The sequence below is a fragment of the Arctopsyche grandis genome, chromosome 9 (genome assembly GCF_051622035.1).
Source record: "Arctopsyche grandis isolate Sample6627 chromosome 9, ASM5162203v2, whole genome shotgun sequence".
Taxonomy (NCBI): Eukaryota; Metazoa; Arthropoda; class Insecta; order Trichoptera; family Hydropsychidae; genus Arctopsyche; species Arctopsyche grandis.
In genome coordinates, this window is record NC_135363.1 from 31,206,584 (window position 1) to 31,228,215 (window position 21,632).

The 21,632-nt window shown below is 33.8% G+C and overlaps 1 protein-coding gene across 2 annotated transcripts; it reads left to right on the forward strand.

Annotated features, from left to right (window-relative positions):
* Positions 1-546: 546 nt before the first annotated feature.
* Positions 547-19,697, forward strand: Sam-S (S-adenosylmethionine Synthetase). Of its 2 annotated transcripts, none has more exons than XM_077438903.1 (11): positions 547-841; positions 8,262-8,579; positions 11,729-11,806; positions 11,888-12,010; positions 12,116-12,228; positions 14,244-14,387; positions 16,666-16,752; positions 16,836-16,967; positions 17,045-17,227; positions 17,305-17,438; positions 18,589-19,697. In XM_077438903.1, the coding sequence occupies exons 2-11, from the start codon at positions 8,468-8,470 to the stop codon at positions 18,692-18,694; spliced, it is 1,212 nt and encodes a 403-aa protein (XP_077295029.1). In that variant the 5' UTR covers positions 547-841; positions 8,262-8,467; the 3' UTR covers positions 18,695-19,697. The 2 variants fall into 2 exon arrangements, with proteins under 2 accessions (XP_077295029.1, XP_077295030.1); XM_077438904.1 differs by lacking the exon at positions 12,116-12,228 and adding an exon at positions 13,963-14,075 and having other exon boundaries at positions 720-841.
* The last annotated feature ends 1,935 nt before the right edge of the window (positions 19,698-21,632 follow it).

Sequence of the window (21,632 nt, forward strand, 5' to 3'; positions counted from 1 at the left end):
CGAATAATAACTTACCGGACAAATAATAAAAATACTGATCATCTATACATATTACTTCACAAAATTATTTACGAGTTATCAAGTATACAAATCAGTCAGTTTATTGAGCAAAAAAATGTAGTGATAAATATTAAGAATATTCTCGATATTTTCGAGATTCTAATAAACGATTTCTCGAGATAATTTTCATAATAAAATATTCTAGAGAAATGAAAATATCGAAATTTTACAATAAAATATTCTCGAGAAACGAGAATCAAAATTTCTCGGGAATTCTCGAGAAATCTCGAGACGAGATTTCTCCGCGCTTGGAAAATACCCACATATTTCACTGAGCGTAAAATTGAAATTACGAATTAGTATCAAACTTGACTGACTTTCCAGAACTGAACTGAATCTAGTGGACGATACATGTAACTAATTGTTCGTGCCGTTAACCTTTTGCACTCGCACGATGCTTATCGTCGAAATACACATGCATATACATACGTACGCACGAACAAAGAATACTTTCGCTCTGGAATATTTTTTGCCAAATATTTTCGTGGCACATTTACATCATAGCTTCGTCGGTGATAAGCGGAGTATTTTTTTTCGCCTTCGATTTTTTTTTTCTTATTATTTTCATTCTATTATTTTTCTCCCGTTATCGATGACGCTTTGGTTAGCTGAGGGGTGAAAAGGTCGTCAATATATAAAGTTACAACACGCCGTCTGACATGAGTGCCATTTGCGAATTGCTCGTGTCCACATTAAGTCGCGAAAAGGATATTGGGTGTATCACTTGCCTGCCCAAGTTCGAGGATATTACTCAGCCGTTACCTCGACTAGTTATAAACCTGTATGTTTCTCGCATTACTTAATCGATTCGATACCTATGTACATATATATATATATATATATATATATATATATATATATATATATATATATATATATATATACATATATATATATATATATATATATATATATATATATATATATATATATATATATATATATATATATATATATATATATATATATATAACATTGCGAATTTATTTCGTTTCGTATGAATGTGTTAATTTTATTTATATGCTAAATTGGAGGCAGGTAAGTTCGTAATTTGTATAATAGCATTAGTGTTGTGAGTGAAGGTTATACATACATACATATATAATGTACTATTGCATAATATTTCGAGAGGGAAGCTTTCGAGGTATGTTTTGGTGTTAAATATTTTCAATGGAATTTTCATGAAGAATTCATAAATAAAAAATTAAAGACCAAGTGTTTAATTTTTTATTATTTGAAAGGTGAAAATTAATTCGTGTTCAAATTCAAATTTAAATATAAATTCATATTAAAATTTATAATATTTATTTGTACTTTTTTTCTATTAAATTTTTGATATTAAATTTAATTAAATTTTTGAACATGCAATCAATTGATTAGGTTGTCTGCAATTTTATTTCAAACGTACATATATTTTATTATAAACAAAGGGAATTTCTATTGTATTGTGTAAATTATTATCATATAAATTGACTTTGAATTATTGAATGCATTCAAATTACATTAAATTTAATTTTTATGACTTTTTCAAAAATTTGTGGTATTATATTTTTAATTCGAAGAGGATCAAATAATCGTTTTATATTAAATTGCCGATGTAGGATTTTTTTTATTCACATTTAATCACCAATGTTTCTATTTGTTTGAAATAAAATTAAAACGTTTATTTATTTAGTCTGTAAAAATAAATGAAAAAATTCAATGAAATTCAAATGAAATAAAGTGTTGCTTTATTTATTTAAAAAAAATAATATCAATTCAGATAATTCATAATAAATTAATTATATAATATGATTGTTAATATAAATAAGTAATTTTTATCGAAGGAAATTAAACTGAAATTTCTAAATTATGACTATGAAGAATAATTATGGAAAATATCTCAAAAGTGAAATATTTATTATTTAACACGAATTCAAGCAAGTGATTATTTTAAGTTTGAAATTTACAATTGAAAAAAAAAATTCTTTACTTTACATACTTTTGAAAATATACAGCGAAGTTCCAAATATTGTGTGCAGAATTACTTTATATCTACGAAAAACATAAACACGGCTATTATTTATTGAGTTTATATAAATATTTTTAAGAAGATTATATAAATACAAAAGAAAATGAAAATCGCACGTCATAATTGCATTTGTCCAGATGCACACTTATGTATGTGCTTACATATGTATGTACACACATATGTACATATGTGCTAAATGTCGCAATCGCTCGCAAAATTCCGATAAGGATATTATTGTTTTATTATTATTATTATCATAACACAATAACATGTTGGATTAGCTACAGATATATTTATATTTTTTTTCACTTTTTTTGTTTCTAAATTGTTCTATTATTTGAATTTATTATCATGGGTCTGAGAGAGGAGAGAGTTCGGGTTTTGGCAAACCGTTTGCTAGTAGTAATGGGTCAAGATCGGTTGCCATGGTATATTTTTGGAGTAAGCTAACGCATTTCTAGCTCACTTGCCGGTTACGATGTACGTTACGATGTGAAGTCTTGAAATTCCAACAATCACACGAAACTTGATCGTATTACACTAATTTATTGTTATCGTGTGCATACACATGTATCGGTGAGCTAATCATCATGTTATTTGAATATTTTTAATTATGAGAGGGAAAAATATTAGAACGAGAATCATTCATGTTAATAATGTAAAATCACTTCCGTATTTGAATTGATAAATTCTAATTGACACGCTTGGAGTTCGGACTTCTTGTAACGAGCGAACCACAAACGGATTGTACAATATTTCATTTGTGTAATATCGATGCTATCGTTTAAATGTGTTTGTGATTATAAATAATACAACATTAGAAAATTCCACAAGACTACTAAGTTACTGAGTTACTTTTTCATAGACAATTGTGAAATACCACTTACCACTTTACTAGTTAACGATAGTGAAAAAATTAATAAAAAAAAATATAGCTTAGTTAGTAATTATAACGTTTTTTTTATAGCTCCCCCATTTCTTAATCCACATTTCTGTATACATATATAGTTATACATAAACATTACATTATATAAGACTATAGATAAATGATTATTTTTTATATAAATTCGTTTATTTTATCGAGGTAAGCCAGTTATCAATATAATTTTTGTTATTAATCCACAAGAATAGTCGAAATATAATTTTCCTAAGTGGAATTTTATTTAATTCTCATATAAAGACAATTTTATATATTATCCCTATTAATTCAATTCAGATTCGTGTAAATACGAGTAAATACTACTACGAGCTTTTTGCTCGCAATTTTATCGATTTAAAATTCAGCACACTTCCAATTATCCCTTTTAAACGAAAACAAAAAATAGTATGGCCAGAACACTATCTCAATAAACATGTTTCAATAGAAAATACTCAATATAAAATAGTATTAACCGTGGGAAAAAATCCCAAGTGAAAATACGTACTTTTGACTTTTGATTTGAACTGGACGACTACTTAGAGAGATTTGAAAGCTGAAAAGTACTACAAATGAAAGATAAAATACCCGACTATAGATTCCAATATTCATTTTGAACAGGCAATTGACAGATTTTGAGACATCGAACGAACAACACCAAGATATAGAAAAATCGCGCGATTTAAAAAACACACATATCTCCGAATCTCGAGCCTTATTAACATTTTTTATTACCACATTCGTGTTCACTGGGCATAGATATATAAGAAAAGTCATATTTCGTCTCTGAAACAAAAAAAGTCGTCATTTGTCGAACAGTGTACGTAATTCAAAGTTTTTTGTAATTACCATTCCGTCAATTTATTTCTCGTAATAGAAAAAATTCTTTCCATGTTATGCATTACTTACGGGTATCTATTGAATGCTTACCAAGTTTTGGTAGTTCAGTGATAATGTTACACTCTAACAGTTAGAGGAAAGTATTTTTATAGACAGGCAAATCGAGAGATTTGATGGAAAGAACGATATTTTTAAGAAGGTAGATATCACCATAAAATTTATCGGCACTTAATTCTACATTGATGTATTTTGCATCATCTTGGTATTCGTTCTTAAGACTTATTACTTATTTCGTTCTTAAGATTTATTACTAGGGATTGCAATGCTGGTAAATCGACAAAACTTCGCCACCGGTAAGTACCGGTAAGTTTTTAAATTTACCGGTGATTACCGAAAACTATCTTATCGCAAATTTAAGTACATAATATACAGGCATTTTGCACAATCTTACATTAAAAATCGATGCAAATGGCGTATCGTCGACTAGTTTGTATGGAATTTGTTTGTTTTCAGTTTTAAATGTGGCTATTTCAAATTGAGAAATTCACTGCCAACTCAGACCAACCAAACCGTATTAAACGTGATCAGATGTTTGTTTCAATTTCGATTGAAACTTTCAAATGGTCCAAAATATAAATAAATAAATATGATAGGTTAAAAATAAAAATAAAAATTTATTTATTATTACAAATCTACTTAATTGTGACCTGTATGTGATAATATGACATTATTAACCTGAGATTTATTTTTAATTATTTATGATTCAATCTAGGAAAGATACTGTATGTGGTTACTTTTTAGGAAAAGTAACGACATACAGGTATCTAAATCCACGAAAGAAAACTTTTTTCATTTACTAGTAAATACCGGTATACCAGTAGTAGGACTATTATGACTAGACTCCGGACCCAAAGCGCGCCGTTTATTGTTAAATTGCTGTAAGTGCTTTGTTAAAGGTTCGCCGAACCTGTTTTTTTGCACTTGGAAAAAGCACTGTCTCTATCCCCAGTCTAATTATGACACGGTGGTAGGACTATTATGACTAGAGATAGGACCGGAAGCGTGCCGTTCTTTGTTTATTGTTCACCGTGCATTGTTAATTTTTATGTTGAACCATTTTATTGCACTCTAGCTTTGTAGTTTGCTCTATTTCCTGGAAAACAGACCCAAAATGCCTTGTTTCCTGGAAAAAGCACGCTTCCGGTCCTACCTCTAATTATGACTTTTACCATTTCCCGTTTTCCGGTTTATTAAATTTAACGGTAAATTGCAATTCCTATTTATTACTGAAAAATATTTGAATGGCCTGCTTTCAAAATTTTAAAATTTTACCAAGTAAACAATAGCCTTTATGTATAGTATACATACTTTCGCTTCAGTAACACAATTTTGTAAACGAGATATCGTCAGACATTTCGTACACGAGATATGCGCCACAGGCCTATTTATTCTTTTATACGCTTTGCATACAATGAATTTATAATGTACATTTCTATAATTTTGTGCGGAATTTAATACAAATCCGGAGAAATAACACTCAAACCCGGATCCCGGGTACGACTAGCCGAAACCCGGAGATTCCGTGTCAAAACTGTAGGGGTGGCAACCCTACCGATGAACGACAATTTCAAACATAACGCCTAAACTACATACATTAGCCAGGAATATGACTCGTTGGTTGCTTTTATGTTTAGCACCGATAGATAACTGGGTTCGATCCCATGCTAATCTTTAAACTGCTGGTTAGACTTGGATATTTGTAACCAACTCTAAGTAGATCGTTTCTTATCAGAGTTTGGGAATTTATCTGATTTTCATTGTTGAAACGGTTCCTCAAATTGGCAAAAATCACTCTACCTGCTGTTACAAATATCTGAATTTGATTTATGTACAATATGTAAAAAATTATGTACAAGTCTATATCCATAGATGTCTCAATGGATTAATTAATTAATTAAACCTTTGGGTTCTGACGTCTTTTGTTGTTGAAAGCCCGCCACGCTGAAAATTTCGCCAACATTTCTAATTAGAATTATTTAGAAATCCAATAGAAAGCAGTTATAAAAATTGTAGCTAATCCAAACAAAACCTAGTTAACTACCGCCGAGGATTTCGAGTTTTGTAAAGGTGTGTTTAGACTCTCTAATGTATCTTGAAACAATATAAAAAAAAACAAAAGAAGTCTATTAATGAATGTATTTTTCCAAAAGTAGTTCCACCTTCTTTATTGTTGTTAAAATGTAATGCTCACAATCTAAAATACTTAGCAGTTAGGGATTTCTATCGGGTAATACTGCTATGGTTATAAATTCGGAAATTCCGGTGTAAGCGAGTCTTTATAAACGTTGACAAATTAATTACATGGATTATACGACCCATGTTCAATGCATTTGTTTTTCAATTCTATTTTTAAAGCCTTATTCTTGTAGTATTCGTAGTATTCTTGTTTACGTTATATGGCTGATGGGCTCTTCAACAAAACGCCGATCGGCGTTGGTCAGCATTCAAAGGGTTAAGGTCTGACCGCACTATGCGACTGCGACGCGACATGGCAGTGCGCGGCCAAATATTGTTTGTATGGGGCTGTCAACACCAACAATATTACTTACAATATTTTCCATATCCAGTTCCCATATTGCAACCTGTGGTTACTATTTAGGAACTGTATATGGAAAATATTGTGAGTAATATTGTTGGTTTCGACGGCCTCGACGAAATTGTGTGAGATAGAACGTACTACGAGTCACGCGACAGAGTTTGCCGTGTCAACTTTACCGTATCGTGTCGCGTCGCAGCAGTGCAATGTCGCTTAGTGCGTTCGGACCTTTAGTTGTTAATTAATTCATTTAGTTGTGTTCTTTTGTCTCTATAGTGATTTATGTAATAAAAAAATGCTGCAATATTTGTAATTAATTATCTAGGAACTGCGCATTGGGGTCTAACTGTCAGGCCTTCCTCGTATATATCTACATATGTAAAAATAAAATAAAAATATGTCAGTATCTACCTTTCATAGTTAGTATTTATGTTATTTATTTCCCACTTTAATTTCAACTTGCATAAATATATCAACTGCATAATCAAGTTATACATTCGATACAAATGATTTTATTCAAATCATCTCGTTATATGTATATACATATGTGACGGGTCTACGTGACGAGACAGAATGTTAAATTACAGAAAACACAAATATCGGAAGGCAAAGATCGAAAATCGAAAGATCTTAAGTTGAAAGATCAAAAAAAAAATGGTGCATGGTAAACGGTACATACTCACTTAATTTGCACGAGCAGGATACAACAGGAACAAGAGGAACATGCTTTTCCTCCCGTATTCTGCGTGCGCACATTAATACGGGAGGAAAAGCCTGTTCCTCGTGTTCCTATTGTATCCTGCTCGCGCAAATTAAGTGAGTATGTACCGTTTACCATTCACCATTTTTTTTTGATCTTTCGACTTTAGATCTTTCGATTTTCGATCTTTGCCTTTGGATATTTGCGTTTTCTGTAATTTAACATTCTGTCTCGTCACGTAGACCCGTCACATATGTATATACATATAACGAGATGATTTGAATAAAATCATTTGTATCGAATGTATAACTTGATTATGCAGTTGATATATTTATGCAAGTTGAAATTAAAGATCACAAATCCAGGTCTGACCAGCAGCATTACAGATATACTCAGAAAAATTCTTTTCAATCGAGGTCAGCTCAAGGGATCGAACCCGGCGCCTCTCAGTGTTAAGCAGAAGCTTAACGACCGAGCCACGCTGCTGGCTCATATAAAAGCTTCTGCATGAACTTTTATATGTAGGCCTTCTTCATATATTAAATAAATTTTGATTAACTCTCTTCCATTTGGGCCTTACAGGGATGTTTTGTATTTGTAGTTGTTTCTTACATATTTATTGAAACTGGCTGTAGGTGCAAGGCATTCCTCATGCTATATTTTTTTATTTGATATTTTTACTCTATCTGTTATTATTGAATGCTATTTTTTATGTTTATGTATGGATGTATTTATGTTTATGTTCAAATGTATTTTTTTTATGTATAATTGATGAGTATATTATTTTCGTTATGTATTAATTGTTATTTTGTTTTATATTTGTTGACCATTGTGGCGCTTTAGGAATTCCTGTTATGCCACAATGGTCTGTTTAGAATAAAAATAAATAAATATAGATCTATGTAAAATAAAATATTTGCACAATTTGCAACCCGACGTAAATTTAACCAACGATATCTTTATTGTACGAACACTCGGCTGGATGAAACGGTCGTTCATCGAAGGGGTGATCGCGGGGGTGATTGCACCACCCATTCCCTGTATAGTGTATGGTGTACATTGTATAGGTGTTAGGATAAGAAAAAGCGGTTTGTTATTGTTTGCGCATTTTAAAGTTGGCGGTTTTGTGCGTTCGCAGCGACACCTAGCGGGCCACCGGACCTGGAGTATAAATAGCGAGTGCGCCTTGGTTTGCGCCTCTTTTCCCAGTGGTCAGCGGTGGGACACGCTGTGACGTACCTCTCGCTGCTCAACCCCAGCTGCTCCTCGGCCTTCGCCCCTCGCCCTGCGCCCCCAACGACACCGACACCGACACCAACACACCAACCCACACCCACACCGAAGATGCCGGAGCACCTCGTCAACGGCTTCGGCCGCTCCAACGGATACAACTACGAGACCCAGAACGACTCCACCTTCCTCTTCACCTCGGAGTCGGTCGGCGAAGGACACCCTGGTAATTATCACCACCCCTATCATCCAAACCCCACCCCCACCCTTACCCCTACTCCCACTCCCACTCCTCACTCTTCACTCGCCACCTGCCCACGTGCTCTCCCCTCTCCCCCCGCTGGCGCTGAACCGCTCTTCGGCCCTTCCTCTCCCCACTCCGAGCACGTGGTGTGGAAGCGCGCCATAATATCACCTAACCTCAAAGTGCACGTTTCATGCATCTTCGCCTCATGTCTCATCGTTATGCTTTCAGAATGTGTCAAGTCTCCTGATCCCATGTATCGTTTTACCCTCTGGATGTGTTTATTTTTTTCGTTTAGATTTGCATCCCGACTAGGACTGACAGGCGTCCCGGTATTCCGGGTTCAAGCTTCACGTCCCGGCGTACCGAAGGGACCTCTCGGCACGGCCAAATATCCCAGTTTTCGATAGCTGCTTGCTTATTGACCTTTCATTGTTCAGAAATACTGAAATACACGAATCTCAATCTTACCGTAAATCCACATCCATGGTTAAAAAAGGAAGAAATGAAATTTTCAATCTTTGACAATATGTTTGATTTTTAAATGCTTTTTATTATTTCGAAATTATGTTCACAATACATCTTATATCTATTTTAATAGCTACTGATCTACTGATCATTTTCTATTTTACAATTTAATTTAATTTGGTTAGTAATTACAGTATTATATTATTCTAATGTTAATCTAAAGCATAATAGGAAAAAGAGCTCAAAAACCTATTTACAATCCTTATAAATGTTCATAATACATCTAATACATAGTAATAATTAAAGACTCTCTTAAGTCGATGATCTAAAGCAGATTGTGTTTAGGTAATCTGTGTGTTATACTTGAAGGGTATAGACATTTTGTTGTAATCACCGAGACTGTTCACAAGTGTGTTAGTATGGTTATTAGTGATTCTGTCATAGAATCTACTGGTTAGTTTGTTAGTAATGTCTGTAACAAACGGAATTTTATATATGGTATGCAGTTTTTTCAGGTTAGTATATATGGGTGTATTATAAATTATTTTTAGGGATTTTGACAATATATAATTAATTTTGTCTAATATTAAAGTAACTAAATATACGGGGGAAAATGAAAGGAAATGCTAGTTTATAAAAGGAAGGATCTTTTATATACGCTTTTTACAGTTTTTTTTTATCATTGTAATATCTAGAGGTAGGATAGTCACAGTGCTATCAATTGTTCCATTGTTGTAAATCCTTTGTAAAAAAGGTTCCGCAAACCTTTAACAATGCATTTACAACCTTTGAACAATACACGGCCCCCTCAGGCTCCAGTGACTAGTAATATCTAGAGGTCGGAATCTGAAGGGGCCGGAAACGTGTAGCCTATTGTTCAATTGTTGTAAATCCTTTGTAAAAAAGGTTCGGGAAACCTTTAACAATGCATTTACAATCTTTGAACAATAAACAGCCCCCTCAGATTCCGGGCTCTAGTAATATCTATGTCTATGTACCTTCTTTAATTTTTGTATTATTTTATATTTATTTCAAAGACAAAAGCATTCAAATTTTTGGGCGCTTGAAATGTAAAAAAGATTCATACAAGCAAATGAACAAATACGATTTCGGTTGATACATGGTGGGGTTCAATTAAAGTGTCCCAGTTTGAATATCATTAAATTTTATGCACCTTTCGAGAACCGTCACTCACATACATGGGTAGAGATTAGGGCTGCCAGATTTATTAATATCCCAACCGGGACACTTTAATTGTTTCTTGTTCTCCGGGACATTCTTGTAAAATCTGTGCCTGGAGGGGGGTGGGGATACCATTAAAATGTCCTGGTTTGGATATCAATAAATCTGGCAGCCCCAATCTCAACCCATGTATGTGAGTGACGGTTCTCGAAAGGTGCATTAAATTTATTGATATTCAAACTGGGACACTTTAATTGAACCCCACCATGTATCAACCGAAATCGTATTTGTTTATTTGCTTGTATGAATCTTTTTATTTACATTTCAGGCGCCCAAAAGATTTGGGTGGTTTGGCCTTTTAGTCTATTTAAATAAATATAAAATAATACAAAAATTAAAAATGGTATGTACATAGACACAGATATTACCTATACAAGAATGATAAAAAAAAACCTTAAATTAACAAATTGCATTTAAGATCCTTCTTTTTTATCAACTAGCATTTCCTTTGTTTATTGAGTTATTATTTTAAAATTAAATATATATTGCCAAAGAAGATTGAGAAAACCTTGATATTTGCAAGACCAGAGGAAATCAGTATCGATTGCTCGATGATTCGATCATCAACTGTACATATTGACATCGACTTAAATTATATAAAAATATTTCTATTTTCCAGCATTACTGATTTTTTTTCGCATACCACCAGTCAGAAACTGCTGGTCTAATGTATTCAAATTTAATCATCTCATCTTCTCAATGCTCTGTCCGCATCCGGATGTCACCTCATTGGATAACCATCTCATCGATTATTTGAAGATATCCGCATCGGTCTTCAACAGCTCGGAACAGATTTTCGGCGCTCATATCAGTCCACATGCGCATGTTTCGAAGCCAAAACAACTTTTTCCTGCCAATCTGTTTATTAATGACATCTCTACGGCATACTAATAAGCAAATTTCTGATATCCTTGAAATTTTACAAAAATTTACTAATACAAAATTAAACATTCAACATACATAGTTTATGGTTATTAAATTTAAATTTTTTTTTTTTGCACAATATTTTAATAGTAATACACAAATTGACTATTTAGATTTAAAAAAAAAACTCAAGGCCCCGATAATTATAGTTTTGCAGAAAAATTACATATCATTTTATTTTGTATCCATTTCATGGTATTCAAATTATGCAAGTACATACATACATATACGATTAATAAATTCCAAATCTTTGTATCAAATTGAAAGACCGCTTTTATAAAAACTATTAACAGCGCTGGAAATTAGTAACCCTATCATATTTCGAAATATATCTTGGACTCTGTACGTCTGACTCCTCATTTTTTGTGCTAAAAATAGTATCAATATCTCTTTTACCATACACGGCAGTGTTTAAAATAATTGAACCAAAGTTCAATTCCGTCACTCATCATTTGATATCGTTGCGCAATACTTATAATTTCACTTTATGTTTTCAGATAAAATGTGCGATCAGATCAGCGACGCAATCCTCGACGCTCATTTGGCTCAAGATCCAAACGCAAAAGTAGCATGCGGTAAGTTCATCTTGCACAATGGTAACGAACGGCCTTCGGGAAGGGCTCATTCAATATAACTTTTCGATATTGATCTTTCAGAAACGGTCACAAAGACCGGCATGATATTGCTCTGCGGCGAGATCACATCCAAGGCTGTCGTGGACTACCAGAAAGTGGTGCGCGAAACCGTCAAACACATCGGCTACGACGATTCGTCGAAAGGTATAATGGCTCGTTATTTACATTCGATAATCAGGCCTTAAGTGTAATCGGGGATTGAATTTGCGAAGAGGAAACGGGAGACTGATAATTTTAATGCGTGCTTAGGGTTCGACTGGAGGACTTTAAATCTGCTGGTAGCGCTAGAACAGCAGAGCCCCAATATTGCAGACGGTGTCCATACCGATAGGGAAGATAATGATATCGGTGCCGGAGATCAGGTATTGGCATGTGTATAAATACGGACATTGCGGGACTATATATATGGTTTTGTTATGATTGCGCCATTGGAATTTTCGAATTACATCACCATTGACAGCATCAGGATTGGGGTTTTTCATTCATCGTGGATATTTTCTATAATAGGTTCAAGCTTCGAATATGCATTTTTGAAAGAAATATTTAAACAACACTTTACAATTGGATGCATGTCTCATCGGGTTACTGTTTCTTTGCCGATTTTCAGGTTTTACTTTGTGCGATTTCAGATACGCCAATAATCTTCATTTAGAAGTAATAAGTCTTCAATATAATTCAAGGCTGTGGAGTCGTATCAAAAATTCGACTTCCGCTCCTACTCTAACTTATTTTAGTAAGATGGAATTTTCTTGCCAACGTATAAAATTATGGCCCCTCTCTAAAATAGACAGATTCGGCTTTCGCCCGTCAAATGGGTTGCCAGTAACAAAAAAAATTGACAAAAATAAATACTGACTCTTACAACCTAATCTTAGATGAATAGGGCCAACCCTAACTTAACCTAACCTAACCGAACCCTTCAATAAATAAATGTTGGCTGCTAAGAATTATTGGTAATAAAATAGGTATAAATAAAAAGTAAGTACATTCATTGTACATGTGTATGAATTTCATTACACAAATAAGGGCGAAAACACACTGAGTGGTATGTGGTATGTGCTTTTTTTTTTAGATACTTTTAAACATGCGAAAAAAACGCAACACCTAGCCCATATAAGTCCCAAAAATCACCCCCTGGAGTGTTTTCGGTGATATTTCATCCTTGTATTTGTCCTCGCTTTGACAGTGATCGATAACGGTGAATATCATATTTGAAGAAATGTAGGAGAAACTTGTCAGTTGCATATGGATATGCATACACATGCAACCTCCCAAACATATGCATTCTGCACGTGCAACTATACACGAATCTGGTTTGGCGAAGACCCACTGTTTACAAGCCAGGGACGTGACGTCCCATACCACTCAGTGTTTTCGCCGTAAATCAAATTAAAAAAAAAATTGAGATGGAGTATGGATAAAATTAGATGGAAAATATGTGCAATTCAACGATTTCATCCATAATGTAATTTTAAGTCATGATTTTTATAAAGAAATTATTAAATTTCAATTCATTAGTCGATTTACTTGAAAAAAAAAATAGTTGACGCATACTTTAATACTATTCATTAAAAAAAAAGGAGTCAAAGTCGGTTGATTTTTTACAGCTCTGACTCCACAGCCCTGATATAATGTTAAGTTTATTAAATACAATAGCTGATCATTCGTTTGTTTTTTTTTTATGAATTTTGCTATAAAGTTATTATTTGGATTACCACAGATTAGCGACAATTCATTTAAGTTTTTATCATATAATCAATTCAGATATTTTTGTATTGGAAAACTTTGCAGAATTGCAGAATTGCAAACCTTATAGTTGAAGATGTTATTTCGTATTAAAATATGCATTTTAAAATTTAAATTGGGTTTTTCAACTGTGCGAAATATCAGCGGGACATTACATGTGAATTATGCTTTGTAACTTACAAGTGTTACGTTGAAATTTCGCACCGAATTACATATCTGCATCTTTAGGTATGAATTCCAGCACGAGTTGCATTTGAGGGCTTTAATTTATACATATATATATAATATATACATAAATATATATATATGATTAATGCATGCCGCTTATAAATAACGATGCCTGATAACAGGGTTTGATTACAAGACGTGCAACGTTCTCCTTGCCCTGGACCAACAGTCACCGAACATTGCGGCAGGGGTACACGAGAACAGAAATGAGGAGGAAGTTGGGGCAGGCGATCAGGTCTTTTGAATTTTTCCATTCACCCATTTCCATTTGCTAATATATTTCGCATCTAATAACGCTTTCTTTTTAATAATAATAATAAGTTAAATGGTGTTACATATTTTATATATGAAGTATTATTATTTAATATATAGAATGCATTGCTAATGTATTTTTTTACGGTAGGGTCTAATGTTTGGATATGCTACCAATGAAACTGAGGAATGTATGCCGTTGACTGTAGCCTTGGCTCACAAACTCAACTACCGTATTGCCGAACTTCGCAGAAGCGGCGAATTCTGGTGGGCCAGACCCGATTCTAAGACGCAGGTAATTATCGATTTTTTTGTATTGAAAGTTGAACAGTTGCAGGTATTTTTTCATTTCGAAGATCATTTTTAATACTCTTCAAGTAACTAGGCAATACAATAGTTTGTCCAACAATTTGTCACAGCTGACTCAAGTTTTATTTATTTATTTAAAAAAAAAAATCAACAGAAAACAGATGTAGAAATGCATAAAAATTAATAATAAATGTTACAAAATAACACCTGAGCCCAATTATAGATTTTTACAAATTACATAAAATGGTACGTAGAGACACAAACAAATGAAAAAGAAAAGAATAAAAACTAAAATAGGACAGTGCATAACTAAACATAAGATAAAGATTATATAATGGAAATGGAAAGGATCAATCAATCAAGACTCCTGATGGCAGTCCTGAATTGATGCAAGGAAATACTGAATAGATCAACGTCATTCAGCTCCCCGTTAAACATACGATAAACACGCTGTAGATAGGAATGGTTTAGGGAATTGGTTTTGAAAGGATTAAGTGAAAAGAGTGCAACGTGTTTAGAATACCTAACTGGGATCCTGAAACCAACCTTACTCGGTAAATCGGGACAGTCAAGGAAACCATTTAGGAGCTTAAAAAGGAATGTAGCATCAGTGAGACGTCGCCTGATAGAAAGATTGTTAAAGGATAGGCATTTTAAAATATCGGGAACAGTAGTATGGGCGTAGAAAGGAAAATGGTAGCGTAAGGATTTGCTAAATTTTAGTTAGACTTTTCAATACAATTAATATGGGATATATAAAAAGGTGACCAGATAATTGAGGCAAATTCAAGGTGAGACCTTACAAGGGAATAAAGAAGTAATTAAGAACATGAGGATCATTAAAGGGTTTCGTTGAGCGGAGTAGGAATCCAAGTGATTTATATGCTTTATTAGTAATGAAGGAAATATGTTCAAAGTAATCGAGTTTATTATTAAGTATTACACCAAGATCCTTAATAGAAGAGGATGCATTTAGAATTGAATGTTTTAAATGATGATAATAGATTTATTTCTGGTAAAATTTAAGATGGAACATTTTTCAGGATTTAGTAAAAGGTCGTTATTTAACCTTTTGAGTAGTGAGTTAATTTGAACACCAGAAACGTCTCAGGAGTGAGTTTTTTTTTCGGAATCAACTGACTTGAAAAATCCGAGCGAACACTCTTATTTTGTGGGAAGTTTTAAAGTTGATATATTTCGCTCGATTATATGATTGATTTATTGCCCAGCCGCGGTTTGGCCTTGCATCTCGAACCAAATTCTCTCGAAAATAAATCTATAATTTTACGCTAAATTATTTTTATGAGGGTCAAATGAAATAAATTTAGTCAGAGGTTTCAATGTTATTCGTTCGGAACATATTTTATAGTTTTTACACATGGAAAATATTACTTTGGAAAAAAAATTGTCATCATGTTCAGTCATAAAAATTTAACTGGCTTTCACGCCTCGTTAAATTTGGTTTCTTCATTCGAATACAAAAATATATATACACAAGAGTGAAAGAGAAACCTCAGCAACACTTGAAAAAAAACGAGATGCAAATATGTCGAACAATGAGAGAGGTAGAGTATTTTGAGTGATTGAACGTGTCATACCGTACAAGTACGGCTGTACTCTGGCGGGGCCATTTTACTTTCAAAGGGTTAAGCAATATATAGACAATCTATCCAAATTTACTTGCAGTTTATAACAATCATCTATAGTGTGAAAAGGTTTATAAATTTTTGTGTCGTCGGCATAAAGAAGTATAGAAGAGTGTTTAAAGATATATGAAATATCAATAATATAGAATAAGAAAAGGTGTAAGGGAAACGCATGAAAGATTTACAGTACAACTTATTGAGGACATTGCGAAAGTATCTTTCTGAATCATGGTTTAATTTCAGACTATTCTGTACAAATTGGGTATAAGTCGTAGCTATTTTTATCACTAGTCACAGTTAGTTTATATACAGTATCTTCCGTTTTCCTGATGCAGCGATTTTTGGGAAACCAGTATTATCGGTTTATCTCATGACTGACCTGAGCTATGTATGTAGTAATGGTATGTAGAAAGCTCACAATAGATTCGCAGTATAACTCATTGTGTGACGATTATGATAGACGGTTTTACAATAACTTGTACAGCTTTGTGGGATAACTATATTTTATGTCTCAAGTAATTTTGGCTGAAATTCTATGACAGTAATTTTACATGACATTTTGAACCTTGTGATTGTATAAAATGTTCTAATTATCATGGATTTTTGCTTCATTTTCAGGTCACCTGTGAGTATCTATTCCACGATGGTGAAACTGTACCACAGCGTGTTCACACCGTTGTCGTTTCGATGCAACATTCAGAAAAGGTATGCTAGTTTGTATTTAAGGATAATGCAAATAAAATATCTGTAATGTGATTTCTTTAATGTGTTTTATAAAACGATTGCAGATTACTCTAGAAAAATTACGAGAGGAGGTGATGGAAAAAGTAGTAAAAGATGTGATACCAGCTCAATATTTCGACGAAAACACTATTGTTCACATCAATCCTTGTGGATTGTTCATAATCGGAGGACCTCAGGTTAGGAATCGGATAACATTTTTTAAATTTAATCAGTGTTTATTTGTTTTGTTTTTAACTTTCTATTGAATTTTCAGTCTGACGCTGGATTAACGGGACGCAAAATTATAGTAGACACTTACGGAGGATGGGGTGCGCACGGCGGCGGCGCTTTCAGCGGTAAAGACTTCACCAAAGTTGACCGTTCTGCTGCTTACGCCGCTCGCTGGGTCGCCAAATCCCTCGTGAGAGGAGGCATCTGCAAACGCTGTATGGTCCAGGTAAATATACCAACAGTGTTGCCGGTTTGTTTAATTACTAAGCTCGCATATATTGATCCATTGATTTTCCTTTGCAGGTTTCTTATGCCATCGGTGTGGCTGAACCACTATCTATTGCAGTGTTCGACTATGGCACATCAAAGAAGACTCAACAAGAACTTTTGCGTATTGTCAATAGAAACTTTGATCTTAGACCAGGAAAAATTGTTAAGTATGTACTGCGCTCTTTACTATTATAATCTCTGTAGTAATGCCGCATTGTATAGTCTCAAACTAGGGGTTTCAAAAACCGCCCGAAAGAAAAAGCCGGTGGACCGGCATTTACCGGTTTCAGAAAATTAAGATTTTAAGTTTTAAATTTTTATATCGAAAAAAAAAATCTGAATAGGTACATATACATATTATGCAAAAAAACATTATGAACATTGTTATAAACATTATGAACTTTCATAAGATCATTAAATAATAAAATTTGTATTATATATCTCAGCCGTAAAATGGCAGATCCTAAATACGCACAAATAATTAATTGATATAAATTAGCTACTATCAAGAATATATTAAAAAAGTAATGCCTTGTAGAAAAACTGTAATCGTGAATAAGAACACTGCTGAGATGAATTCGTGTTCGAAAACGTAATGAACTAGGAAATATTTCCATCTTTCAAAGTTATTTTTATACATCTGTTTTAGTTTAAAACAGCAAAAGCTTGTTGAACCATTGGAATTTTCAGAAACGAATTCATAACAACTTACGATAACGTTTTCTATACTTTTATTATACTTAAACGCACAAAAACTACAAATTATAGAAAACCCAATTTTCCGAAATTCTGAAAGGCCTTTATTAAAGGTTATTGAAACTACTTTCAATAATATTTTATTGGTTTTTGACCTGGTCTTCGTCCATAACTAAATTTCAAAGCCACCGCTAAGTGCTGTACCTTTTTTTGTTGTTCAAAGAAATATACGCTTATTCCCTAAGAAAGTTTGGATATATACTGTTTTTTTTTTTGAGCTTTCATAGAAATTTGAAATTCATAATTGTTAGTTTTGAGGTAAAAAAACATTAATCAAAGAAAACCTTAGAAATCCGGTTGATCGAGACAAAAAAATTCGGTTTTCCGTTTTATGAAAAATGGTCAAAAAGTCGGTTTTTCGGTTTCGGTTTAAACCGGCTTGGAAGCCTTTATTTTTCTACATTAGTTAAACAAAAGTTAATGCTTCTATCGTGCGTTAACATTGAAATGCAAGTGGGATGTCTTCTCAATGCCGCTAATTATTTATGCCAGATATTACAAATTGCAATGAATACTGTAGTAATGTAAAAAAAATTGATGAATTGTATTGCTTTGTTGCAGAGAATTGAATTTGAGAGCTCCGATTTACCAAAAGACTAGTACATATGGCCACTTTGGACGATCCTGCTTCTCGTGGGAGATCCCAAAAACCCTACTGCTTGATTGACTTCGAACATGAACGTGTTGTATTCAATTTTTTGTTGTATATATTTATTGTCTGTCTACCCGTGTCCTCAATAGATATAGATTAATGGGGCGTGCACTTTGCGCGCCCCCGCATAAGATCGCGTTTGACCGCGGTCCATGTTGTTTAGGTATTAACGGAGCCTCTCTCACTCGTACCGCCTATCACCTATTGGAATGTTATATCTCATTCATCACAAAAAAGAGGGCTGCAAGCATTTTAAGGATTAGTTAGTCGTTAAGGAAAGTCATACTATATGCATAATAAGGAATGGTGTCCATCGGGTGTTAATCATCGCAGGTTTGATTATTGCGACGCTTCACCGAAAGTAGGCCACAGTCGGTTTCCAGAGCACGCGTTTGTTCGGAAGCCGTCTGCAAACGTATGCACTAGCAAAAGTATTAAACATCGTTGCCTTGTCGTTCTTTTAATGTAATATGAAGTTATTGTTGTTATTTAGATATGTATGTATTTTTTTTTTTACTTAATTTTATTATATGCTATGTAATTATTAGTGACGTGAGCTACGGGGCTTATATGAATTTTTTTTACTGTAATCTTTTTCTACGCACAAGGCACCCGAATACTTTTGTTGTGCACGCTTTGTGTTGTGTTTACGAAAAGGAATTGTGGAAAAGAGCCATTGCGAAAACACACCGGCCCTTTCGGTGAAGTGTGATTATTATGTGATTTGCATTTTTTATGCGCGGAGTACTTTGCCGATACTGTTTTATTTTTAACACATTTTGTTACTATACGGAGTGCATGCAATCGATGTATTCGTAGGTTTTAAGTCAATAAGCTACATATGTATGTAATCTCATTAGACAAATGTCGTGGTGTGCCATTGATTGGAACCACGCTAATTAAAAAAATAAATCCCATTTGGTATTCTAATTTTTACTATGTATGTATAAAGAATACGCAAATCTCATTGTAGATTGTTTTCAGTCATTATGTATTAAGAGCAAAAGTAATTTTGTGTCCCTCGCAGCAAAATATTTGTAATGAGTTGCCACTTTTAGTGGATGTGAATTTAACATTCGAATAAAGTTTGCTGAAAATTTAAGGCATTTTTTTATTTAATTCATTTGATATTTACCATATATATGTACAAAAGTCGTTTGTTTTTTTTTCAACATGCATCTAATGGTTCGGTGATTATTGGTCACAGCGCTCGCTCAAAAGTCACTAAAATCTCTATAACGGAACATCTGCCGGCTGAAAAGTCCATCATACTGTTGCGTAGGGTTGGGTGGAGGATCCAAGTAAAAGGCCAAAGTCGTGTCACAGCATTTATTGGTGATTCAGGAGATACACGCACCGCCAGTGCTCCGTCCAGAATGTGTTGATATGGTCTAAGTACCTCCTTATAATGGACAGTTCGCTCAGGGCATCTTCGACGTCCGGTTACTTCCCCATTGTTTAGTCACGTACTCAGATATGCATTCCACGCTTTGGCGTTGTCAGTTCTAAGAACTCCACGGGAATGCGACCGAGTGCCGCTCATTGGGGGGTCTCTCATTGTTAACCGACTTGCACTTAAACCTGGAGATAATCCTCGAAACCAATTATAACGGCGGCTCCTTTAAGCATACGCTACATTGCTTCCCTCTTAGGTCGAATCGTCCCGATTGACCGACAAATTCCAACTGGTAAATCTACAGGGGAAGTTACGTTTACCTCAGATATCAGTCACATTTACATTAGTGAATACATTAACGTGCCGTTACAATGGAAACAATTACATTACAATTCTGTTACATGAACATCACCTTCCAAACGGAAACAATTACATTTAAATTCTGTTGCATTAACATCACCTTCACAATGGAAACAATTACATTAAACTTTCTTTACACTTCAATTTACTTCACCTTTACAATGGAAACAGTTACAGTTACATTTCTCATCGCCTAAAATTATTCATCCGATGTTCTACATTTGGGAATCATTATTTGGTTGCTCTTCGGTCCAAAATTTCTCACGTGGTTGGTTCATGTTGCTCGTATCACCAAAGTCCAAATTTGCTATGGAAGTCCTGTCTTCCTATGTCATGTGGCCCATCATCCTGCTGCAAACCAACGTCCAATCCAGAATGTGCACCTATGCCATGTCCCTGAAGAATCGCCCCCATCCTCACAAAAGTGACTTGGTCCATGTACTCGTGTTTCCAACTAGATTTTATTTTATTTCATTCATACATATTTTATTTTTACATATGTAGATATATACCAGGAAGGCTTGACAGGAAGACCCCAATGCGCCTTCCTGGACAATTAATTACAAATTCAGAAGCTGAAGAACACAAAACAATAATTAATCAATTACAGAATTAATCCATTGACACATCTATGGATTTAGATTTTGTACATAATATTTACAAATTATACAAACAATAAATACAGAAGATTTGTGACAACAGGAAAAATGATTTTCTGCCAATTTTGAGGAACCGTTTCAACAATGATCAGATAAAATTGGCAAACTGATAAGAAACGATCGATTTGGAGTCACAAATACCTTCAAATCTAATCAGCAGTATGGCGGATCGAACCCACTGATCACTTGGTGCTAAACATACACGCTGCCATTAAGCCAAACTGCTGGCTATATCTTCATGAAATGTATAAAATAATAATAATACATACGTAATCTTCATAAAACGGTTTGTAATCACGCTTACAACAATATCTTTGAACAAAGATGGATTCGTTTTGTGAGGTAATTTTTTTGGGAAGGCAAAAGGGAAGCCACGGATGTCTTCTTGGCGTCTAACTCCAGTTTGGGGGAATGTTCACTCTCCGATGCGTTAAAAAAGTGGGATTTTCAGAAATGAACATAAATAACTATAATAAATTAGAAATAACCGCAAGTCATACTTGTTTTTTGGATGAAAATCCAAAGTACATACATAAAA

Coding starts and splice junctions, on each gene's coding strand:
- Sam-S (XM_077438903.1), top strand. CDS start 8,468: ATGCCGGAGCACCTCGTCAACGGCTTCGGCCGCTCCAACGGATACAAC. Junction 16,753..16,835: donor CGATGCAACATTCAGAAAAG/GTATGCTAGTTT, acceptor AAACGATTGCAG/ATTACTCTAGAAAAATTACG. Junction 17,439..18,588: donor AGACCAGGAAAAATTGTTAA/GTATGTACTGCG, acceptor GCTTTGTTGCAG/AGAATTGAATTTGAGAGCTC.